This window comes from Oratosquilla oratoria, chromosome 5, assembly GCF_046742065.1.
Source record: "Oratosquilla oratoria isolate Oo_2021 chromosome 5, ASM4674206v1, whole genome shotgun sequence".
Lineage (NCBI taxonomy): Eukaryota > Metazoa > Arthropoda > Malacostraca > Stomatopoda > Squillidae > Oratosquilla > Oratosquilla oratoria.
In genome coordinates, this window is record NC_134781.1 from 44,506,928 (window position 1) to 44,531,326 (window position 24,399).

The following is a 24,399-nucleotide window of genomic DNA, read 5'->3' on the forward strand; positions in this document are numbered from 1 at the left end:
TTTACTCACGTTCAGGAACTCCGCCCAACGCCATGGAATTTTCCCGATATTCTACATTATGTTACGTAAACATTATGTAACAAACAGCCACCGATTCACTACCGAATTCGACAGGCAAATAATGCAAAACATGTTTAAACCCCTACATACAACCATTCCCCCGGAAAGTCCAAACTTCACACTCCTATGCACTAGCTTAAAGCAAGACATCCCCACGGGACTTGGAACCTGGTCGCCTGCCTGGCTCTTGGCCTGCCTTGTGGTGTGCAGCCTGCTTGCCTGTCTCCTGGTCAGCCTTGGGCCGTGTAGCCGCTTGCCTGTCTGCCTGCCTGCCTGCCTTCTGGCCTGCCTTGGGCAGTACAGCAGTCTTCCCCCTCCACATGCCCCTTCCCCCACCGAAAAGTCGAATCCCCAATCCTTTGGCGCAGTGGCAGTTTTCAACTAGACGTGCAGTCAACGGGCTGAACGTGACCACGGCGGCTGGGGAGAGGAAGGGAGGATCAAAGAGGGGAAAAAGAGGCAGGAAAGCTCGAGCAAGAGCACACAAGGGGTGTTATGCGAGACTAAAACGAGGCAGAAGTGGATTAGTGCTGAGAAAGGAAACTGAAGGGGGCGAGGTTAGAGCGCAAGACGAAGCCGACAGTAGTACAGGAAAAAGGGTGACGCGTGGAAGACCAACTGTGCCAGCTGTGACGTTCTTATAAAGGAGGAGGCGCCGGAAGGAGGAGGATTTACATGGACAAACTAACATCAGACCCATTGGTCTTTACATGGCTGTTTTGGAGGCTATCTTTAATTTATCTATTTATTGGTAAATAACTACTGTCGGGAATCTGTAGCTAAGTAAACACCAATGTTTTTTTTTAATACCTCTACAGTGGATGCGTAGACCATTCTATACATCAACGCGAATGAGCATTATATTTTCCCAAGTTTTTGAAATCTTCCCAAAATTTTGCACCCATTTCTCCTGGATTTCAGTTTTACCAGGAGAAAAATGCCGCCAAACGCCTACAACCTCCAAGGATGATCAGGGAAAACGTATCCCAACAAATTACCAATGCCTCGACTGAAGAAAGATGCCTACGTGCACACTCCAGCTTTCCCACCTGCCAAACCAATATTTACATTCTTCAGCCTTTTGGTCACAGTCCCTGGGAGACAAGTACCTCTGGCGGTCAGAGATTGGTTGGCCACGAAATAGGATTACCTCCCCCAACCTGAACAAAGTTCCCTAGTGCCTTCGAAACAAGGGGAAACCTTTGCCGACCCCATCTAGACTCTAGTTTAAGCTTCATAACATTATGATTACAATAACAAGAGGGGGTGGGTGAGGGAGGGAGAGGGCGATGAGGAGGGGATAGAGAGGAGAAAGGAATGGAGAGAGGAGAGAGAAGCTATACAGGGGAAATGTTACAAACCCTTACACACAAGAGCCAAATGTGTCGGGCCCCTCACTTCTGGAGGCTAACAAAACATCCTGGAAGCAACTAGACAATGGCAAGTGCCAGATGCCCTACTCCCTTAAGAGAAAATAACATGCGCTCCTGGGTTTCATTCAATCTGACCGACTCCACCCTACCCGCCTAGTCTTCATTGACCCGAGACCCTAAGACATAGTTTAACATAATCCCGCAGACTAACATTATTCAGAGTATATCCTGGGTATACTTGTACATCAGAGGCATTCGAGGTCCCTTCAGAATCCCCACAACTGTCCTGTGTGTGGTCCTTGAGCAGATGAGGGCACAAAACACGGACCTTCACAGGTAGGTTGGTCGGTCATTTTTAAACTACCCAAACGGAGCTTTCGCCGTGAAATACATAACCTAATTTCAGTGTTCGTGACCCCCTGATCGAAATTGGAAGTCAAACATTGCGTGACTACCCAGTTCAAGCCCACACGAACACCTTTATTCTCGTCTTGAAGTCGAACATTTTACCAGCCCTTCTCCGCCTCATGAACACGAACTCTTCACTCGTTCCTTGAAGTGTACACAGAAGCGCGATCGTAAAGAGCAGCAGCAAACAACTGAAACACGATCACCCTGACTCCTGTTACGAGAACCGGTGGCGGCATCCACCCACCCACCAACCAACCTAAGAAGCTCCTTGCCAAACTTCTGCCCCGGTGTACGCCATGATAATACATTAGAATCCTTTCAAGTGAGAAAAGGAATCCTGACAGTCTCTTATCCTTTGGCGATATCCTCCACCTCAAGCCCTGGGAAGCAACACTTGTATATTATTCAATAAAAAAAAAAATGCAGTTTCAAAATCCCCTTGCCCTTCCGTCCTCGCCTTAAATTTCAGGGTTTTGGAGCTCTGATACGCGCGCGCTCACACACACACACGCACACCCTGCGCCCAGTAAATCCTTCAGGAGAACTGCACTTCCGAAGTGCTCACATTTTTCACCAAATGTAACGAAGAACTAGAAACATTTCTTACTAACGCCTAGACGTGGCGCAGACCCCCATAATACACAGGCCACCTGGAAGGCAAGAGGAAGAGACCCACGGGGAGGAATGAAAGGAAAGAGACGCACGCAGGAAGGCCCTGAACAAAGGGAAGGACAGGAGCCTAAGGGACACGAGCTAAAATTAGCATAGTCCGGCAAGATCATGGAGGGAGGGAGGAAGGAAGGAAGGAAGGTGCGAGAATTGGCCAAGCGGCAAGATGGGTTGCGGCAAACCCGATCGTTCGACCGGCCTGGTTACAAAGACGTTGCCCAAATTTCGCCACGGAAAAGAAGCAACGGGAAAAATTTTCCCAAACAAGATCAAACATCCAGCCATTTGTACGGTAGCAATACAACAGGCGCTGTTTTGGTGCTGTGTAGAAGTAAGAGCGATGGAAGGCGAGAGGGGGAATGACCGATGAAACCCGAGTGGGCGACTGTGGAAGAGAATGGCGGTGATCAAGTAAGCGTGATAGATCAGGGCTAATGACGTGGACAAGTTACCCCCCCCCCGGCCCACTTCTCTATTCAGGCATGTGAAGATTTAATTTCAATCTGCAGACGACAATCACACCCTTCGTCTATTTCACTTCGCTAACGTATTTTGTAACGCTCGAATATTTCTTTCAGACAATCCCGCTCGGCCACCCACCAGCCTCCTCTAACTTCAGGAACCCGCTGGCCATTGATCAAGAGGCAGTTGGTTGGAATCCACCAAGACACGCGGAGGCCCCTCCCGGACGCGATTTCGCGGCGGAAGAAGCACTGACGAGGAGGGCGAAGGGGGGAAGCAGAGGAGATCTCGAGCAGAATGGTAGGAAATGGAGAGTCGGGATGAGGGCACATGTGACCGAAAGTAAAATAAATAAAAGACAAGAAGGAAGACGGGGAGAGAGGCAGGGAGGGACGTCTGGAGGAAGAGAGGGGGAGTGTGGGGAGGGGATGAAGAGACGGGGAGGGAGAGGAGGGGAGGAAGAGTGGGGGAGGAAGGGGAGGAAAGAGGAGTGGGGAGGAGAGGGAGGGAGGGGAGGAAAGGAGGGAGATGGATGGGGGACCCAACAGGAAAGATATCAACGGAAGTAGGGGAAAGGAAGGGGAAAAAAAGTCTGTAGTAAAACGAGCTGAGAGGGCGAGTGGAGGGCCGTGGCAATAGACCGGGGACAGCAGAGAGAACGTCGGCGGCTCTACATCGACCACCCAATTTGCGATCACCATCCCTTGGCCTTTATTTAGCTGACAACGTCAAAGCCGCTTCCACTACTATTTCCTGCTTCCCTCGAACTGACTTCGTAAGCCTGCGGACCAAAGAAGACCTGTGTGACGCAATAAGGGCAGACAAGCAAGCCTATAGGTGCACTCAATTATAACATGGGGTCTGGGTAGCACCATGACCTAGGTAACATTTCATCCAATCGTCACGACCTGGTTAATGTATAAACGAGATTATTTACGGTAAGATTCTGCAATCTTCCACCGAACACGATTCTTTTCCTCCGCTACACGAAAATCTACACGTGTGTGGGGGGTGGGGAGATAGAGGGAGGGAGGGATGAAAGAGAAAGAGAAAGGGAGAGAGAGGAGAAAGTAGAGAGGAGAAAGTAGAGAAGAGAAAGGAGAAGAGAGAAGAGAAAGAGAAGAGAAAGGAGAGGAGAGAAGAGAAAGGAGAGGAGAGAAAGGAGAGGAGAGAAGAGAATGGAGAGGAGAGAAAGGAAAGGAGAAGAGAAGAGAAGAGAAAGAATGAGGAGAAAGGAGAGAAGAGAGGAGAGAAAGAGGAGGAAAGGAGAAAGAAGATAGGCGGTGAGGAGCGTCGAGTAGAAGAGAAAGAGGAGAGAGAAAGAAGAGAAAGAGGAGAGGAGAAGAGGAGAACGAGGAGAGAGAAGAGGAGAACGAGGAGAGAGAAGAGGAGAACGAGGAGAGAGAAGAGGAGAGAGAAGAGGAGAACGAGGAGAGAGAAGAGGAGAACGAGGAGAGAGAAGAGGAGAACGAGGAGAGAGAAGAGGAGAACGAGGAGAGAGAAGAGGAGAGAGAAGAGGAGAACGAGGAGAGAGAAGAGGAGAACGAGAAGAGAGAAGAGGAGAACGAGAAGAGAGAAGAGGAGAACGAGGAGAGAGAAGAGGAGAACGAGGAGAGAGAAGAGGAGAACGAGGAGAGAGAAGAGGAGAACGAGGAGAGAGAAGAGGAGAACGAGGAGAGAGAAGAGGAGAACGAGGAGAGAGAAGAGGAGAACGAGGAGAGAGAAGATGAGAACGAGGAGAGAGAAGATGAGAACGAGGAGAGAGAAGATGAGAACGAGGAGAGAGAAGATGAGAACGAGGAGAGAGAAGATGAGAACGAGGAGAGAGAAGATGAGAACGAGGAGAGAGAAGATGAGAACGAGGAGAGAGAAGATGAGAACGAGGAGAGAGGAGAAGAGAACGAGGAGAGAGAAGAGAACGAGGAGAGAGGAGAGGAGAGGGAGAGAGGAGAGAGAGGGAGAGGAGAGGAGGGAGAGGAGAGGAGAGAGAGGGAGAGGAGAGAGAGGGAGAGGAGAGAGAGGGAGAGGAGAGGGAGAGGAGAGGGAGAGGAGAGGGAGAGGGTGAGAGGAGAGGGAGAGGGTGAGAGGAGAGGGAGAGGGTGAGAGGAGAGGGAGAGGGTGAGAGGAGAGAGAGAGGAGAGGGAGAGAGGAGAGGGAGAGAAAGACAAGAGAAAGGAGAGAGAGGAGAGGAGAGAAAGAAGAGAGGAGAGAAAGAAGAGGGGAGAGAAAGAAGAGAGGAGAGGAGATAAAGAAGAAAGGAGAGGAGAGAAAGGAGAGAAAGAGGAGAGAAAGGAGAGAAAGAGGAGAGGATAGAAAGTGGAGTGGAGAAAGATGGAGAAAGACGAGAAATATTCCCGCACCGCCGACTTAATCGATAGACTTTCAATTTGCTCGTAAAGCCTTGTTTGTCGTTAGGCCGACCGGAGTCCCCCTTGCTGGAGTCCACAGCAGTGAGGCAAACTAAGAAGGAAAGCGACAACAGCTAGGCGACCACACTTTTGTTTGATGGCCCTCAACTTTTGTGGACGGGAAAGGAGAGGCGAGGAGAGAGAAAAGGGGGGACGGGGTTGGCCGAAGGATCGTCGAGGAAGATTGAACGAGGCAATGACTAGATTAGCAGCTGGTTGGGGCAGGTCAATGAGACGGACAATGACGCTGACACGGGATTATGACGTGATTGGGTGGATTGTCTCATCCTGTAATTTTTTTTCTCCCTCCCCCCTTCCCCTCAGTCCACTGCCACCCTTCCCACCCATGGCTAAACGAGCCGCGCCCACCTCACCACCACAATATCTCCTGAAAATCCTTTCCCGTTAACCTTAATACGCCGACTAGTTTTGTATGGTGTCTAATATCAAACATACCTTTTCCACTATATTTGCCCTTCGAGAGACTTGCGGAAACATTCTCTCACCAAAAACCTTTACTAGAACTTTCCTATCGTGTATTAGACATACAAGCGTATTTTCAATTTACATTGTACCAATGCACTTACAAGTACACCCGTACAAGTTCAAAACCAAGCATTCATGGTTGTATCTGAACTCAACAACAACGAAGAAATCCCATTGGGGTTCTTCACCGAAGCAGCCGCGTCATTAGCAGGGCTGCCCCCGGGGAACCTCGAACTCTCGTCCTGAACGTGAATGGGGCGGCGGCAGCAGCAGCAGCACCGAGCGTGAAAGGATCCAGTCACCGTGGAATGAAGAGGCCGTGGAGGACCACGGACGCGCTGCGCCGAGATCGGGCCATAAAGAACGAAGGCACCACCAACAGGAGCTGGGAGGCGGAGGCGGAGGAACAAAGGAAGAACAAACAACAACAGGCCTACTGGCCCTAACGAGGCTGTTTGTTTAACTAAGCTACAGTTAAGAAAACAGGACAACTAGGCTGTAGAAGAACACTAAAGAGGAAGACGAGGAGGGGTTTTAAAGAAAAAAGACTAGGGAAATGGGACGGCAAAAGACACCTGTGAAGTTACGAGGGTACTGGTAGGGATGAGAGGTTGCGTGGTCACACTCACTTGCACACGTGCGCGCGCGCGCGCACACACACACACACACACACACACACACACACACACACACACACACACACACAGTGGTAGCGTTCGCAACTGCTGCTACAGTGGCCAGGGTTTGAATCCTGCCCAGGGTTGAAATAATTTTAGTATCGCTGCAAGTCATTACTCCAAATCTCGTGGGCGGGGAGTTCGGGGTGTGCGCGCGTGTAAGGTCAGCATTACCTACACATCGGTCATGAACTCTGCTCTCATCCTGGAGGGTAATAGCTGTCGATCACGAGTCCAACATGTGATCCAAGACACCACACACACACACACACACACACACACACACACACAGAGAGAGAGAGAGATAGACTAGGTAAACCAGAAAACCCAGGATCAAGGGTGTGGGGAGAAATTATGACCAAGGATTAACCAAGGATTAACCAAGTGATAAAACTGGAGATAAAATACGTTGAAGAGAGGAAGTTTGGAGAGCGAATCATCCCACCTCGAAGTTGGGCGCACTGGGGGGAGGGGGGTGGGGGAGGACTAAAAATATTCAAGTAAAAACAGCATTAGGTCAGGTACCGATTCTTAGAAGACAATAGTTTCTTGCAGGGGGTGATGAAATTTAAGAGCTATGTATCAGGGGGGGGGGGGCAAGGAGGAAGTATAGTCAATGGAATATAGGTGACCAAGATTAGGATGAGGCAGGCAAAGGTAGGTGTGTTTGTGCGTGTGTGCGTGTGTGCGTGTGTGTGTGTGTGTGTGTGTGTGTGTGTGTGTGTGTGTGTGTGCGCGCGCGCGCGTTTTTCAGGCAATAACGTTTGAACAAGCTAATGTGATCGCATAGGGAAGGCGAGGAGAGCTTCTGGTTAGAAAAATACGGCGCCGGGGCTTATCGAAGACCCAAGGCGACCCATCCAGAAAACAGTTTTATAATCCGTCCTAAAGACGATTTGGGAATAAAATATGAGGGCAGGAGAGGGAGCGAGGGGAGGCAAAGTATTGGGATGAGGTTGGAGATTCGAGGATAGGGTGGGATGGTGTGAAGGAGGGGGGGGGGGGCAAGTGCGGTAACCTGTAACGTAACATCCCACATCTCCCACTAAAAACCAGAGCTGAAACAAACGTCACCCATTTACATGATGCAATGGATAACCAGCTAGAAGCAGTCTCACCCACCATTTCCCCTTCGCTGTTCCATCACGCAGCTTAGCTGGAAGTCCAATACGAACATCTTTTATTACACGGTTGGAAGGCGAGGGTGGGGTAGAAAAGAACAATTTTCCACAAGTCTCCAATTAGTGATTTGAATAAAATATTATTGAACATGCGATGTCAGACAGCGCACCAACATCAGCTTTTATCTCGCTCACTCCATGAGAGAAGCACATGGCGTCTGCCAGTTCAGACGTCCATCGATAACCCCGTTATCAGGTCTCCACTCTAGCTGAACAATGCTCCTCTGTGCACTACCTGATCACTAATCAAAGCCCACATGCACCAACCCGTGGGAATGATCGAAGTAAGATAAGTGCGCGTGCGGGAGTTCATGCCAAACGTGCTTACACCTACAAATTATTTCGCACGGGCCTCGACAAAAGACGAAAACCAAAGTACCTCCTTCATATTTACGTTTTCAATACCACGGGTTTTATATTTCATTGCAACTTAACCTACACAGAAGACTTCAATTTCCTCCCCTCCAACATGACCCTACAGCATTACACGTTTGAAACAAATTCCTAACTTACGAACATCAGGATAAAACCGCCCAATTTCTTGTTCACACACATGAAAGTGCCTTTCGAAACACTAAAGGAGATGAGCAGATGAAACAGATCTTCAGAAATCCCCGGGTACATGTTCAGCAATCTTTTCCAAGTTACAGGCAAGTCCCGCCCCCTCTTTGCCTCCAAGTGCTGATGCCTATACTACCACACAAATCCCTCTACCCATGGGCCTGCCCAGATGCCATCAACACCGTCCACCAACATATTAAAAGAACAGATCAGTCTAAATTGCAGTCTCGTTATACAGAAGCCAACAGCTCCTACCTCATCCGGTCACCTTTAACTCTCTCCAACCTTAAACGCTCACCTTTAACCTATCGAGACTATCTGGCTACCGTTCAGATTTCATTCCGTCGTGAAACTGTGTACGCGCGCGCGCAGTTTCAATTGGATCCACACCATTTCCTCCTAAATACCTCCCGTTCGACCGACCATGCATCGGCGACCAAAGCGAGGCCAGGGACCTCCTCGCTCCATTTTCTAATCTACTCCAATTTCTCTTGTAGTTCTAAAACTTGCCCACGGAACTCTTCGAACTTTCAATAACCGACCTCGCATTCTCATGCCAGTAAATATTTCCAAACACCATCCTTTCCTCGAATTCTGAAGTTTCCCTCACCTATTTCCTGTTTACTAAGCTAAAAATAAAAATCCCCAACCTTAAATCCACTCTGTTCCGTGGTAGCTGACACGCCACATTCATTTGTACCCGATGCCTCACTAGATGTGGCGTGTGCGTGTGCGTGAGATAACATTAAGATGTAATGGAAGCCTAACTGCATTCTGGAGACTGAAATTTCTTTGTGACAATCCACTGCCTTGAAACTGGTTAAGCTTTAATTCATGCAGCAAACAGTCTTCCAGAACTAAAAAGTAACCTTAATACGAGCGTGTGTGCGCCTGTCGACGAAGCATCACATCTCGAAGAGAAACTAACTGGAGCAGGGAAAAACTTAAATGGACTGCTGGGTCGAGGAGGGAGGGGAGCTGAACTTTTTCCAGATTTAATGGAGTTTAGAATTTTGGAATTACTTTCCTAACCCAAGTGGATGAATGATGCCCAATGGTCGTGGCGAGGACCTTAGTCATTGGCTTAGTCTGCGGCAGTTTCTCGAGCAGTATGGGCAATTTTAATCATTGAGGGTGATGACATGTTGAGAATACGTGTTAATGTCTGGTTCTAGAAAGGAAGGTAAACTAGGAACGTGAATAATCGTCAGAAATAAAAATTGCTACACTCACCAAGCCCAGAGTCTACTTGAACCAAGTACACTCGTGTGCGCCAGCGTGCTCATGGTGCTTACCTGCAAAAAAGAAGAAAAAAAAAATTAAATACATTGGAAGCTTGTTCAAAACGAACTTCAAAACTTCACAAACGAAAATAGTGATTGCCATGCCCAATAACATCACCATACCCCCCACCCCCCAACCTGTAGCACACTAAAAACAGCCGCGATAATCATCGACGACAACGACGTGCCCACACCGTCTTGTACTTCCAAGCCCAGACTTTTTCATTAAGACTACCACATTCCGATTATGCTACACGATTTGATTAAGTCACGAGGGTCTTCACGAACGGTCACTGTCACCTGCCAAAGCCATCCACTAACTCCCCTCCTCCCACGTTCATGCAGAAGGGCTTCATCGTGGTAGCCTTAACGCATGAGCTACCATAAGTGGGTTTCTGACGTCCGTCTCTGGTAGCGACTGCGGCAGCTCCTAGGTGCCACAAAAACGGGCGAAGACGACCAGGGTCAGGTACGTACGGGAGATCGAGCGAAAAACTGAAGGGAACGAAGCAAGACAGACCAACAACAAAATGTTAACGTGGGAAAGGGTGTTCAGGCGGCGGAAAATGCGCCAAGAAAAAATATCACAGTAAACTAAATATGTGCCCCGTCTGTCACACACTGTTGCCGCCCCCAAGTCCCGTCCTTTTTTCGTATTTTTACTTTCGTTTAGTACGTCTACCACTTTCTACTTTCCTTTCACCACTGTATTTGCGACGTACGTTTGTCACGTAGGCCCCACGCTTCCAATCATCCACCGTTTTTCCTTCAGTTATGAATAAAAAATTCTTTTGTATGTTGATTTTAGGACACAGCACTCTACAAAAATCTTGCAATGAATTCCATCGAGAACATTTAATTTGGGTACTAGGTCAGTTCTGCAGTGACGTGATCTTTATACTTAAGAACATCCTCAAGAGCGTGTATTGTTGCTTGTACTTCGATGCACCAGTCTCGTAACCGTATCTTGCACCAAGTCCTTTAGACTTTTTTTTAAGTAGCATTGGTTCCGTCCCTGGCTTGCCACCATCTGTGTCCTGTCTGTCACACACTGTTGCCTCCCCTATCGGTGGGATTCGAACCCACGCCTCCGAAGAAACTTCGTATATTGCAGTCAGGCTTCTACTTCAACTTCAATTAGCAGTTTCTTCTCCCTCAAATAGTCGTTTTACAACCATGTTACAATTATCAAGTTCTTAGTTCTTTTCAAATCATCTATATGTCTAATTAAAACTTCCCTAGTGTTTAAGTGCAAGATCTTTTATTTCCACCTGCAAAATCAATTATTCTATATGGACCCGAGTACCTTGGTGAAAGTTTATTATGGATTGAATGTAATTTGTACTATTTTGTGTTGCTGTCGTGTAGTCTTTTACGTGTTCCCTAACTTTTATGTATAGCTTGAAATGTATCTGATGGTTTTTGTTCTGCAATGAAGATTTCATATGGGAGAATTTTCTTCCACCAAAATAATAAAAAGGGGCGTTCTCCTGTAGCTGTATTAATTTGGTTGTTTAGGGTACATTTAACACAAGGAATCCAACAATACCAAGTTATACTATGTGGGTTTGTCAACCCTCGAAGACATTTCTCCGAGGATGATTTACCTGAATTTTTACTTTCTTAAATAACCTACATAATTCTTCTAAGATTGTTATTAAATTCAGTACCATTATCTGAAACTAAGACCTTGGGAGTAGTGATATTATCTGATCATAGCTTACTGAAGCAATTATTTTAGCTCTTATTTGGCATGGGTTGTAAAATACAAAATCTTGAAAGATAATAGCAATAAATACATATTTATATCCGTTTTCAGACACAGGTAACTGCTGCAATATATCTATGTGAACCCTTTCCCAAGGTTTCTGCAGGATGATAGCATAGGAGCAGGTTTAAGTGTATTTCCTTTTACCTCGTATTTTCTTCATACCTGGGCTGGTCCTCGAAGACTTTCATAACCCAACACCGATGTCTCCATTCACCTGTAGACTTCAATACATCCTCTTCTGCTTAGCAAGACCTAACATTTGTATTTAAGTTGCATGTGCATTCACTGCGCTTTACAACTGCCGAAACGTACGTACAACCGACTTACCTGCAAAGGAAGCACGTACTGTATCCCAAATGTTATAACACAAACATTTAACCTTTGCCAACCTCCAGGATAACCAACTAATAAATATGAAGTTCCGGACGAACAAGCGGGGAGTCACTACCGCGCGCGCCTCTTTGCAAATGGGCCGCGCCAACGAAAACTACGGAACAGTTGTACTCTTGCTTTCAGAAGTTTCATGAAAATCGGACCTGGCAGGGAATTCCAACACTGAAAACCATACGACATGCTGATAAAATCTTGAGTAATGGGCCGAAACGCCGCTTGTAGTCCAACAAACCGACCCACAAAAACAGTCCAACCAGAGACTGGCCGGATGGTCGGTTTGACAAACCTACCAATAAAAGGTCGAGACAGAACTAATGTGCTAGTTCGACCCCCTTTCATATATACACCAACATTCCAGTCTCCCCGAACGTGTGTTTAGTCTCGAAGTAGCTAGCAATAGTTCATGGTACAGTGTACCTACAGGGTGGAGGACGCGTTGGAAACTGTTGGCACTGATGTAGGCTAAGCTTGGTGCCACTACTGTGAACAGTTGATCATGTCTCTGGTACCATTTCTTTTGTGGTGGCCTATGGGTGGTCGTATAAGATGCAGGTGCCTGGCACTGGCGGCGTCAGTCCCATTAATGTTCTTTCACACTACATCACCCAGATCGAGTGCCAAGTCGTGGTGCACACCCACGCCTCGCACTTTCACTGCCTCCACCTAAACATAGTCTGGCCAGAAAAGAAGTGCCCCGTAATATCCCAGAACTATAAATAAACCCAAGTGATGTACAAAATTATATAAATTCACCCGCCCCCTCTCCACACACATGCCCTTTTCCTCTGCTCTCAAGGAAACTATATCATTAAAATATTTGTGAAAAAACAATGTCACAAGTGCTCGCAAGAGAGCAGGCAGGCAGGCACACAAGCTGATAAGCAGGTGAACGATTAAGTCAAGAAATTCTTAACCCCCTCCCCCCATGCCCCCCCGTCGTCGCTGTCAAGACGCCCAAGCTGTGATCACAAACGCGCTCATGCCTCACAGGTTGGCGCGCCGTGAAGCCAAGTCCAAACAATTTCTCTCATCTATTCCCGAGTTAAAATATTACAAATTCATTTGTCTTCTCCCACCTGGGTCAAGTAGCCCTCTCCAGCTGCAGCAGCAGCAGTGTAGTTAGTTATTACTGTTCAAGGCATCGGAAAATACGAATTTGCAAAACACGGACTATCTAAGCAGGTACAAATGAAAAATTATTACCTAATTGGAAACCTAACTATCCTACCACATTCTCAGGAACTAATATCTCTTGCCCGGCCCCTCCGAGGCTCGTATCATGCGACGCTCTTCGTTTGTCAGTTACAGCCCTGGCTGACATTTCTGCGCATCGGACACCTCGAGACCCACCTGAGCCAACGGCCACGGACTTTGCTGCAAGAACCGACGGCCATCTACCGTAGACAATCCTAAGAATGTGCACACACGCACGCCATGCATACACGAACCAATGCCACTTAGTACACGAAAGTTTACCAAGAAGTGCGTGCTCTCCAAAGGCTTTGGTAGAAACTAATCATGACACGACCTCCCGCTTGTCCTACAAAAATAGGTGCGAAAATATATACTAATCAGTTCGGGACGGGGAAGGGAATGAGTGGGAGTGGAGGGAAGACGATATTGAAAGTAAACTACACGGGGATGTGGAGGGTGTCAGGGAGAACAGCGACGTGGGGGGGGGATTATGTGGATACGAAGGACAAGAAAAAAATTAGGTGGCGGTCGATTTTAGATTTAGATTAATTCTCCCATGCTATCTACTCAAGGGAAAAGGAAGATACTATGATGCCTAAACGTGAAACAAACTACTCAAGAACGTACCTTCTCCATTGTTGTGCACACGTGTTAGCGAATGCTGAATACAGTACAATTTGCTCCCATTACACAATTACTTGCTACATTCCGTGGCAAAACCACTAATCAACTCCTGCTACAACGCCATCTGTGTGACATTAGGGCTTCAATGCTGCTGCTAAATCCATCAATTGATCATGCATTAACTTCTTAGGGGCACCTGTGCCTCTATCTGACTCAAAAGCTGGCCCGTAAAACACTTGATACATCATTTGCAAACGATTCGAACCCGTCCCATATCAGTTTGTCCCATCTCAAACGACGTGGACTCGCGTTAGCTTGTGGGGGCACTGGTGAACTTCGATCGCACTTACATCACGAGGTCGCTAAACTTCAGAGCACCCTCCCCCCCCCGCTTCCAACTCCTGCCCGTACCAAAAAGTTCGAGATGGGAAAACGAGGCATTCTGTCTTGGAGGAATTGAGCACAGACATGCACAAACCGCCTTCGTTTCCGAGCACGCAGCACGGGCCGATGATATACTTCGCCGCCCTTCAGGAACGAGGTCGAGCAAAGGTCACGCACGCCGTTATGGTCCGACCTGTCACTTGCCGACGTCGAGGCTGGCACCGAGTGTCATAGGTCAATAGGCCATTGTATAGGTGACAAGGCCTCAGACAAGTCCTAAGGACGACTCGACCACAGGGCCTGGACGAGCAGTCCAACGGGTTGGGACACGAGGCCATCCGGTTTGACACCAAGACACTCGTGGGAGCAAAGAAGAATGCAAAAGTGGAGGAAGAGTTGTGGAAAAGGTGGAAAGATGGATTGATTTATGAAATTTTTGGCTCGAAGGCCAAGCGCCGGAGCCGGTAGGCCATTCAGCGCATATTTATCTCAGATAAAAATTCAAGTAAAACAGTAAAAACAATAAACATTCACAAAAACACAACACAACAACATACACTCACAAACACTCGTATACACAATCTTAAACTTCATAATATAAACCGATGTCTTTCAAAAACTTTACAACATTCTTCACATGAGCTTCTTCCCCTAAATTTTTGTTTAAAATATAAATTTCTTAAAAAATTTGCCCTGCGCTTATTAGAGAATGCAGGGCACTGAATTAAAATGTGTTTTATTGTAAAAACTACTTGGCAAGTGGGACATTGGGGGGCCAGCCTTTCTGCTCCACTTGCCATCAAAATTTTATGGGTAATGTAGGAATGGCCAATTCTCAATCTTGTTAGAACAATACTTGACCTTCTGTCTAAAGAAGGACACTTCCAAGGGTTCACCAAGGGGTGAATCTCTTTTAACTTTTAACTACCGTCCAGCCTTGTCCATTGTTCTTGACAATTTTCCATTGTATAACGATAAATTCCTTGTTTGAAGTCTGTATGTGGGATCTTTTGGTCTGTTATATGGTTGAGCCTAGTGGCGGCTTTGTCTGCAGCATCGGCCTGTTCATTTCCAGTGATACCCACATGGGACGGCACCCAGCAAAAGTTTACTTTTATTTTATTTTTGTTAATGAGAATCAACCAGTCCTGTATTTCTTGGATTAAACAGTGACGAGATAATTATGTATTTAGAGAGGATACAATGCTCATGGAGTCTGAAAATAACTACGTTCTTATTACATGGAACAGAATTAAAAAAAATTGAGGGCGTTGCTGACTGCCAGCAGTTCAGCAGTAAAACAGAGCTAAAATGAGGCAACTTTCTCTTTAAAACTATGCTATCAGATACAACAGCACAACCAACAAAGTAGGTGGAAAGAGGAAGCGGGTAACATGACCACATAGGATGATTTTTTTCAGTTCACAGGAATGATAACCGAGGCTGAAGTGGTCTTCCAACAACGTGGTATCTTCGAGATCGTTTGCACCCGCCCTTTTTTCGTTAGGAGCAAATCAATAAGAAACCCAAAGACGGCACACCCAAATCACTGCAACAAATCTTAAGACAACACATGTTCACTATCAACCTTCACGGTAACATCGAAAGGAGGGACCAGTTTCCTCAGTGTCCAATTCTTCCCAAACACTTTATCACCCAACTCGGGTGCAGACGCACTTTCATCCCCCCGAGGTCATCCCGAGTCACCCAGCACGCACGCACACACTCCGCCAAGACCCCTCCCTTCACACTGGAGACCTTTGCTCGTAAAGGTCACCCAAACCTTCTCCTCCAGACCACAATACGGTCTCAAAGACTCCTTCAGCAGGAAATACTATCAGTCTTGTGACCGTTTTAATTAAATCTGACCACGTCACTCGGCTCTAGCCCTAGACCTGGCCCGCTCTATATCGTAAACCCAGACTTCAATACATACAGACGAAGGCAGGCAACACCAGCCCAAAAACATCAAGCTGGAGGCGTCGGATATAAATCGCAGCATCCCGTTTTTCTCAACATATACGAGCAACATGCATCACAACCCCAATAATGCGGCACAACGCAAGCACACAAATGGAGATCCTAGTTTTCCTCGAGACAATTTCCATGAAGCTAAAATGCTGTCCAGTGGCTCTTGTTAAAAGTTATTTTTCGGACAAATATCAATCCTAGTTTCCTATTTGATAGGCTAATTGAACAATTTTACCCCATTATGCTATACATATCTAACAACCGAAACTGGTTAATTTAGCTGGAAAGTGCGGGCACTACATTTATTATCGGGCATAAATCTAAAATTACAGCCCTTCAGTTATTCCACCTCTCCATTAACCTTTTCATTAAAATGACCCCTTGTATGAAGACTTTCACTGAAACACCTGCGTCGTAATCTCTAGGTTTAGAAGCAAACTAGCAATACTCTTTACCTCGTTCGCTCATACATTACCCATCCACCCACCCCAATTCCATACCCAACCACTGTAGTGAAGTTATTTCAGGAACTAGCGAGATAAAGAGCCGATTCCATGACGAACGGAGGTACTGATAGAAAACTAAGTGGAGGACAGAGGAGAAGAGATGTCGAGAAGGGGGGGGGGCTGTGAAGGTGGGAACGGGAGGGAGTTGTTAGTTACGAAACCAGGAAACCCAAAGGAAGCATTGGATAACTAAACTGAAAAAGTGGGTGTAGGGTAAGGAAGAGGAGCAAAGGGGAGGAGAGGAGAGGAGAGGAGAGGAGAGGAGAGGAGAGGAGAGGAGAGGAGAGGAGAGGAGGAGAGGGGAGGAGCAAAGAAAAATAACGGGTAAACGCTAGAGTAAATTGGGCGTTGTGCCAACTTACCGGCATTAAGGCGTGTGTGTGAGGGGGGGGGGATGTTTACAGCAAGGCTCCCGAAACCCGAGCAAAGCAGACGAGAAGTAACGGAGACAGATCCTTACCCTGCGTCGAGGAAGCTGTGACACAGAACATCCTGGAATGGGTATGCCACGGGACAGAGCGAGTCGAAGCTGCCGTAGAGAGGATTCCCCAGGTGGTTGCTCCCGAGAGTCGGTGTGCCCAGGGGGCTTCCTAGTGTAGGATTTCCCAGGGGGCCGCCCAAAGCGGCAGCACTGCCCAGATTAGACCCAAGCACTTCATGATAACTGTCCAAGAGCCATGTGTAGCCCAAGCCGAGGGAGGACATGTCGTCGAAAGGGCGGCTCCTCCTCGTCCTTAATAACATCAAACGCCCAGTTCGAATTGTCTATCATAAGAAATTGAAGAGGGGAAGGAGAACCCAGATAGATTTCTTACAATCCGTCCTATGCCAAACAAGCCAGTTTTATAGTTAACGAGTAGTCATGAACACCTAATATCGGCGACATACAAAATAGGTTAGTTATGAACGACCAGTTGACCTATCGCGTACCCATTCCAATCATTCCGTACAATTGATTGAAGAACGACCCAACCAGTGTTTTGCTCACCACTTCAACATCAATCATACCATTCATCAACAACATAACCAACTACAGGTTGCGCAGCTGTAGCAGAGAGCATACCAGAAGAAGAGGGTAGGGAGGAGGAAGGAGAGGAGGAGGGAGGCGGTGAGGGGCAGTTGAGATAAACGAGGACGATTAAAGTCTTCCGTCGCAAAGGTCCCCAGGGAGATTTAAGGCCGACAGCCTCACGCCCGCCCGTTGCACTTGAAGGAACGCCCGGTCTCCTTTCTGAACCAAAACCTCGTAGCCGATTTTAGGGTCATGGCGGCAGGATAGCTCCATTTTCCCAACGAAACAGACGCCAGATGGTTACAAGTGAACAGTATTCACTGATCAATGGTTTAGGTTCAGCAAGCTTGAGCATTTCTTACAGTTTGATTTTCTTAAAATCGTGAGACTTCAATAAAGGGACGTCCTCAGTCCTTTGCTGCCTTAATCCATCTCCAATTCCTGTGTTACTGCCTACTCATCCCTACAAACCCATTTTGCTTCGTCCATAACTACGGGAGGTTAAGGCTACCGAGGCTATGACCAAACGTTTCTAAATGAATGACCTAGTTTCTAACATTACGAAAATAACGTGACGAACAGTTAATACTGTAATCAAACCTCCGTGGCAGTAGGCCTTGTACCAGTGCCATCCAACTACCGCAAGGGTCAAAGGATCCAAACCATCCGGGTTACTCGAACAATGCGCTTGTCCCGGACGAGGCACCCATACCAACCGTTCTACCACCAAGACCAGATTACATAGTTGACATGCCCTCCCTCCCTTTCCTTACAACCCCTATTCTCCTCTCCCCCTACCACTTCTTCCAAACTAATCTCTGGTCTGATCGAATCCTCGAGCCTAGGCAATTTCAACTCCATTTCACGCTTCACGGAGCTCCTCCACCTGCTCATACGTGCCGAATAAAATTAACTTTATCGCCGTGATCTCGAGGGTGGCATGGGCCAAGCATACTGACTGACTGGCAAGCACCGGGAGCCAACTAATGCGTTCATGCACCCACCCAGGGGTCATTTCAATCTGGTAATGAACGTACCGTTGTGGAGGGTTTGGTCTCCATCTCATCTCTTATTCCAGAGGGCACGGTTTCGATCCCAAACTAGTCACTGAATGCAACTTGAGAAGTTGTCAGGGCACAAATCTCCAATAGTACAGAACTTGCTGCTGCAGACAAACATCTGTCCTGAAACGCTTCAAGTACTGGCTCAACCATCAATGTACCCAGCAGCTACCATTTCACCTACGAACACAGATGAGCTCGATTGGGGAACGAGGGAAAAAAAGATAAGTGTAGATTTGGAACAAAACTTAGTTCCCAGACTCAGAACACGTTTGAGGAAGGGGAGGGCGAGTTATGGGAACGAGTGGAGGGTGGGTTACGGGAAGGAGGGAGGATGAGGAGGAAGAGGGAGGAGAAAGGAGGAAATAGGAGGAAGAGGAGGGAGGAGGTGGAGGAAGAGGAGGTTGAGGAAGAGGAGGGAGGAGGTTGAGGAAGAGGAGGGAGGAGGTGGAGGGAGGAAGAGGGAGGAGGAAGAGGAAGGAGGAGGAAGAGGGAGGAGGAGGAGGAAGGAGGAGAAGGAAGGAGTAAGAGAAAGGAAGAGGGAGGAAGGAGGAGGAGGAAGGGAGGAGCAAATAGGAGGAAGAGGAAGGAGGAAGAGGAAGGAGGAGGAGGAAGGGAGGAGCAAATAGGAGGAAGAGGAAGGAGGAGGAGGAGGAAGGGAGGAGCAAATAGGAGGAAGAGGAAGGAGGAGGAAGAGGAAGGAGGAGGAGGAGGAAGGGAGGAGCAAATAGGAGGAAGAGGAAGGAGGAGGAAGGAGGAGGAAGGAGGAGGAGGAGGAGGAAGGAGGAGGAAGAGGAAGGAGGAGGTAGCAGATAAAGGAAGGAGGAGGAAGAGGAGGGACGAGGAAGAGGAGGGACGAGGAAGAGGAGGGAGGAAGAGGAGGGAGGAGGAAGAGGAGGGAGGAGGAAGAGGAGGGAGGAGGAAGAGGAGGGAGGAGGAAGAGGAGGGAGGAGGAAGAGGAGGGAGGAGGAAGAGGAGGGAGGAGGAAGATGAAGGAGAGAAGGGGAAGAAGAGGAGAGGAGGGAGAAGAGGAGGAGAGGGAAGAGGAGAGGAGGGAGAAGAGGAGGAGGAGGGGAAGAAGCGGAGAAGAGTAGGAGGGGGAAGAAGAGGAGAAGAGTAGGAGGGGGAAGAAGAGGAGAAGAGTAGGAGGGGGAAGAAGAGGAGAAGAGTAGGAGGGGAAAGAAGAGGAGAAGAGTAGGAGGGGAAAGAAGAGGAGAAGAGTAGGAGGGGAAAGAAGAGGAGAAGAGTAGGAGGGGAAAGAAGAGGAGAAGAGTAGGAGGGGGAAGAAGGGAAGAGAAGGAGGGGAAGAAGAGAAGGAGGGAGGAGAAGGAGGGGGAAGAAGAGAAGAAGAAGAAAAGAAGAAGGAGGAGGAGGAGGAGGAGGGGGGGGGAGAAGAGAAGGAAGAAGGAGGAGGAGGAGGAGGAGGAGGAGGAGGAGGAGGAGGGGGTCCAGGAGAAAAAGCTGATCGAAACGAGGCCTGAGCAACAAAGGCCCCCACCACTTTCACGTCTGCAGGACGGACGGAAGCTGCCGCAAACGGTCCTAGGTCGGCAGGGAAGTTCGCATGATATTCGTTGACGTCAGGCTTATGAAAACAGAGCTCACCATTGACCACTCATTCTCTTAAAAAAAAGTATCCGCCACTTAGTTCTCACTACTCCCAAACCCAGGTCACTTCAAACAAGTCTTTCACATAACATGCATCAGTCATCATCAAAACCACTGTTCAGTAAAAGCCCCAAAGTGCACCCAACGATCCATCTGATATTCTAATTAAGCTTTTCCACAACGTTGGATCTTCCCCTATGTGTTCTCTTTCAAATCGCCTCACCCCATTACAACCAAAACACGAAGCCCCTCCACCACCACCCACCCAAAGACACCTTGTGAGGCCAGGAGATGGTTGTAAGGCAAATAGAGCATGACCACGTGTCTCGTGAACCATGTCCATATGTACCTTAGCGCCGAGGTCCGTTTTCTGCAGTACCGTTCCTCCCGGTTTGGCAAGTCTAACGTTATACTCATCTCGTGGGTACCCTCGATTTCTTCACTTCATTTAGCAACTACCCATTCATCCATCCATCACACACTCAAACCAAGAACATCTCCCTACTGCACATCCAACCCGGAACATTTACAGAACAAAATCGTCAAACAAACCAAAACACCCACAAGGACACTTCCAGACCTAATGTTCAACACAACACTTGTTTGCGGTCTCCCTTCGGCACGCAACAACACCTACTTGTCTGGGGGGGCACGAAAGCCAATCACTCTTCACCACACAAGAGCACCACGACCTAAAGGCTACCAGAGTCAACTGAGCGAGTTCCTCACACACGCACACACGGCGGCCGCGGCCGCCGCCGCCGCCGCCGCATCCGCCACCGCGTCCACCGAACCCACGGAACGGGAATGGCCGCTGCTGCTGCGGCGGTTTCAACTGGAGGGGGTGCGAGGTGCCGAGGTGTTGGTAGTTATAACAAGAGGACGCCATATCCAATACGGGGGAATCCCTTAAATCCCCGAAAGATTAGAAGCTACCCGGAACTTTGCGGAAAACTTAAATCCCACTTTCGAATGTCTGGAGGCTTCCGTTCGAAGCCATGCGTCATTCAACGAGCCAATCTTTCAAAATGACTTTCTAACCTTCGCAACATCTGAACAAGTGGATGTGGAGGGGATGTGGAGGGGAAGAGGGGGGGGGGCGTGGACCTGACACAGCCACCTGTCCAGTGTGGCATTTTGAAACTAGGACCTGTCGATGCAAGGGCAATCGCGAGACCAAGAAAATCAAACATCACGCCTCCTTAGGAGATTAAGCGTGAAGTCGTTCAAGGAAAAGGAAAGGACGACAGTGATCTTCATTATCTGCGACTCCTCATCCGGCCTTCCCATACCTTGCGCAAGAAACTGGAACGAACACTGGAAGGCTAGAGGCACAAACCTGCGTGTCCAGCAGTGAAGTAGAGAGTAAAAGGAGTTAAAGTAGAAAGTAAGAGCCAAATGTCAAACGAGTCTCTACCGATCTTTGGCGCCACAAGCCCTTCACCCAGTTTTGGCGACTTCGACGCTCCCACAGTTCGAACGAAGTGATCTCGTTCTGGAGACGTGGCGCCTCCGACCAGGACGGAGGCCATTAGAAAAAATCAGATCACATGCCGTGGCCTAAGCCTATTATATACATATATTTTATTATAATTATCTTGAGTGAGGTAGTTTTGTGTGTGTGTGTGTGTGTGTGTGTGTGTGTGTGTGTGTGTGTGTGTGTGTGTGTGTGCGTGCGCGCGCATTTCCGCCCGGGCACAAATCTGTAGCGGTCAAATGCAACTGAAGTACAAAATCATCTCCTGAAGACTTTGAAACAAAAAAGGATATCCGATAACTTCAGTGTGGACGCTTTACAAAGAAAACTAGACAAACTTGGTGAAAACCAACATGAACGAACCTCACTTTGGTGTGGAAATGTTCAGATTTTCGTGGGCCCTAACTGCGCAGTCACTCCAAGAGAAAGTCGACAGCCTGCGACTCCTCCCCCCACCTCCAACCTACCTCAATTACAAAAACCAATTCAAACCCCCTTCTCCAATTGATCATTGTTATATTTTTCAACTACTGTGGGAGTCACCGTCAACATTTGGCGGTTTCAGTAGAAGGGAACCTTATGATAGTGATCAAAGTGACGTCAAATCAAGGAATACGTTGGTCCCAACCCATGGACTGTCGAGACTTAGGTATCTATCAATGAACTTGCAAAGAAAATATGACGACCCATCTGAAGGGCGGATTGAGCGACGACGACTGGTACTCGTAAATCCTAAGGACACCCAATCCAGGAGCGCGCGTCCATGTCAGGTTGTCTGGACGAAGTAGTCACGACCGATTCCTTACCGACGTCATCGTCCCGGAACATCTTGCGTTCTTTCCGAGCTTCATGGTCCAGTAACGTGGCGTCCCTGGGTCGTAGAGACTTCCCCCCCTCCCCATGCCGACGTAATTCCTTAAGATACATACATTCTATTGCCTTTCCAACTTCGACACCTTGCCTACCTACCTACCTCTACCTGTGCGCCTTTTGTTTAATCCAGGAACCATGGGGCTGTCAAACACTAGACTTCCTATGAAAACCTTCCGTGGTGGACGGCCCCAACAAGCAATTCTGGGCTGCACCCACCATCTTCGATTGGAAAGTGGATAATGATACAAGACCGCGATCCACCTGCGACAATTTAAACGCGAGCCCGTTATACATGAATCAGCGTGAGGAACGTTGCACCTATGTCGTACGATCACAAGCTTACCTCGGGCTCGCACCCTATTTCTGGTATCCCGCCCACCATTAGTCAACGTCCCTTCCTACTCAACCCAAAGGGTGAGAAAAACGATATATACTGAAGACTACTACCAGTGGCAGAACTTGAGAAAAGCAGTTATTGCCCTACTTGAGCAAGGGGCGTGTGTGTAAGGTCACAGGCTCGGCACTTCTCTCCTCCGGGAGGGTCCAGCCCGTGATCCAGACCGAAGACATCCCCCCGCCCTTTCAGGGTTGTCCACAACACCAGCCACCAACAACACGACTCAATAAGAAGTCCTACACGCCCTTCCTTTCGAGCAATTGTACTTAACACTGGAAGTAATTACCAAGTTTCCTCTACACAATACGATCTGGAGACAGGTCGAGAGCAATAGGAGAGACGAGAGGAAGGAAGAGGGGGTGGAAGTGCTGGATATATGCGACGACGAGAACAATTGCCTGCATTTGCTTGCACGTATACACGTCTCCAAGTAACATGACACCCTTATTGCAAGCGTGTTTGTGCGCGCGCGCGTTAATGGAGGATTGGAGGGAGGTGGTGGGTTATCACTTGATCAAACAATGAACATACCAAAAGGCATCCCGCCCCCGTCCCCACGAGTCTGAACATAACCCAACCCACACCCACATGTCGCCTTTCCCATGTTAGCATTAAACTCATGTAGGAGTCATCTCTCCCCCACAGCCACACACACTGGTCAAATTCCAAATCACGTGCGTTGGCACCCTGGTTACAATCTATTGCTGCAACATCAAACTGGCGTGAATAAAGTTGGCGCACTGGAGAGCGCCTCACAAAGACACTGGTGTTTAGTAGCAGTGGTGACGTGACCTAATAAGATCGCATGCACGCGCACACGTTCGCACCGAACACACGCAACCGTGAAAGAAGTCCTCCGCACGGGTTACACAAACTGCAAACCACTTCAGAAACTCCAACGCAAGTGGAGATGAGCAAGATGAAGTGAGTGAGCAAGTGTGAAAGAGGGACAGAGACAGAGAGAGAAAGAGCTCATGCAAGTGTGTGTGCGTGCAAGAGTGAGTGAGTGAGTGAGTGAGTGAGTGTGTGTGTGTGTGTGTGTGTGTGTGTGTGTGTGTGTGTGTGTGTTTGCTAAATCTGAAGCAGTGGTGAGCACCACTCGCAAATGTGTGAAGCCGTGGCGAAATCGAGACTCCAAGAAAATCCACAATATCAACCAATAACCCTGGCCCTCCTCAAGGCCATCTGGGATTACAGCATTAAATTTTAAGGCTCATCTGCAGATCAAATGGGTCAAATAACAGTCCGGTTAAGTTTCCCCCTACCCCGGCGCAACCAGCATATCGCCAGAATCTTCACTCTTGCCCGGCGACCACGCAGCTGGGTACAAGCAATTACGTACACACGAGACATGAAACTACAAGACAAGGGGAGAAAATATGTATATAAATAATATTAAGAAAATATACACAAAAACATGCACATGAATGAAAATGTAAGACTGCGCAAGCGCGCTTGTGTATGTGGCAGAGTTGATGGGATTTCTACAATCCCATTATTATAGCCCCCAACAGAGTAGGAGGAGGAGAGTACGGTGGGGTGGGGTAGAAGGAAGTC

General features: G+C 48.1%; 1 protein-coding gene across 4 annotated transcripts in view; it reads right to left on the bottom strand.

Annotated features, from left to right (window-relative positions):
* Positions 1-24,399, bottom strand: part of LOC143025494 (heterogeneous nuclear ribonucleoprotein L-like) — a 239,407-nt gene that overhangs the window by 198,453 nt on the left and 16,555 nt on the right. For 2 of the 4 annotated variants that reach the window (XM_076185238.1, XM_076185237.1), the window contains exons 1-2: positions 20,733-20,999; positions 16,875-17,179 (exon numbers count right to left, since the gene is read on the bottom strand). The exons of 1 other annotated variant lie outside the window; for it this stretch is intronic. In XM_076185238.1, the coding sequence (XP_076041353.1) occupies positions 16,875-17,179; positions 20,733-20,984 (557 nt within the window). In that variant the 5' untranslated portion in view covers positions 20,985-20,999. Of the gene's footprint in view, positions 1-9,521; positions 9,584-16,874; positions 17,180-20,732; positions 21,000-24,399 lie in introns of those variants that run through there. One more of the 4 variants, XM_076185240.1, reaches the window with a different exon arrangement.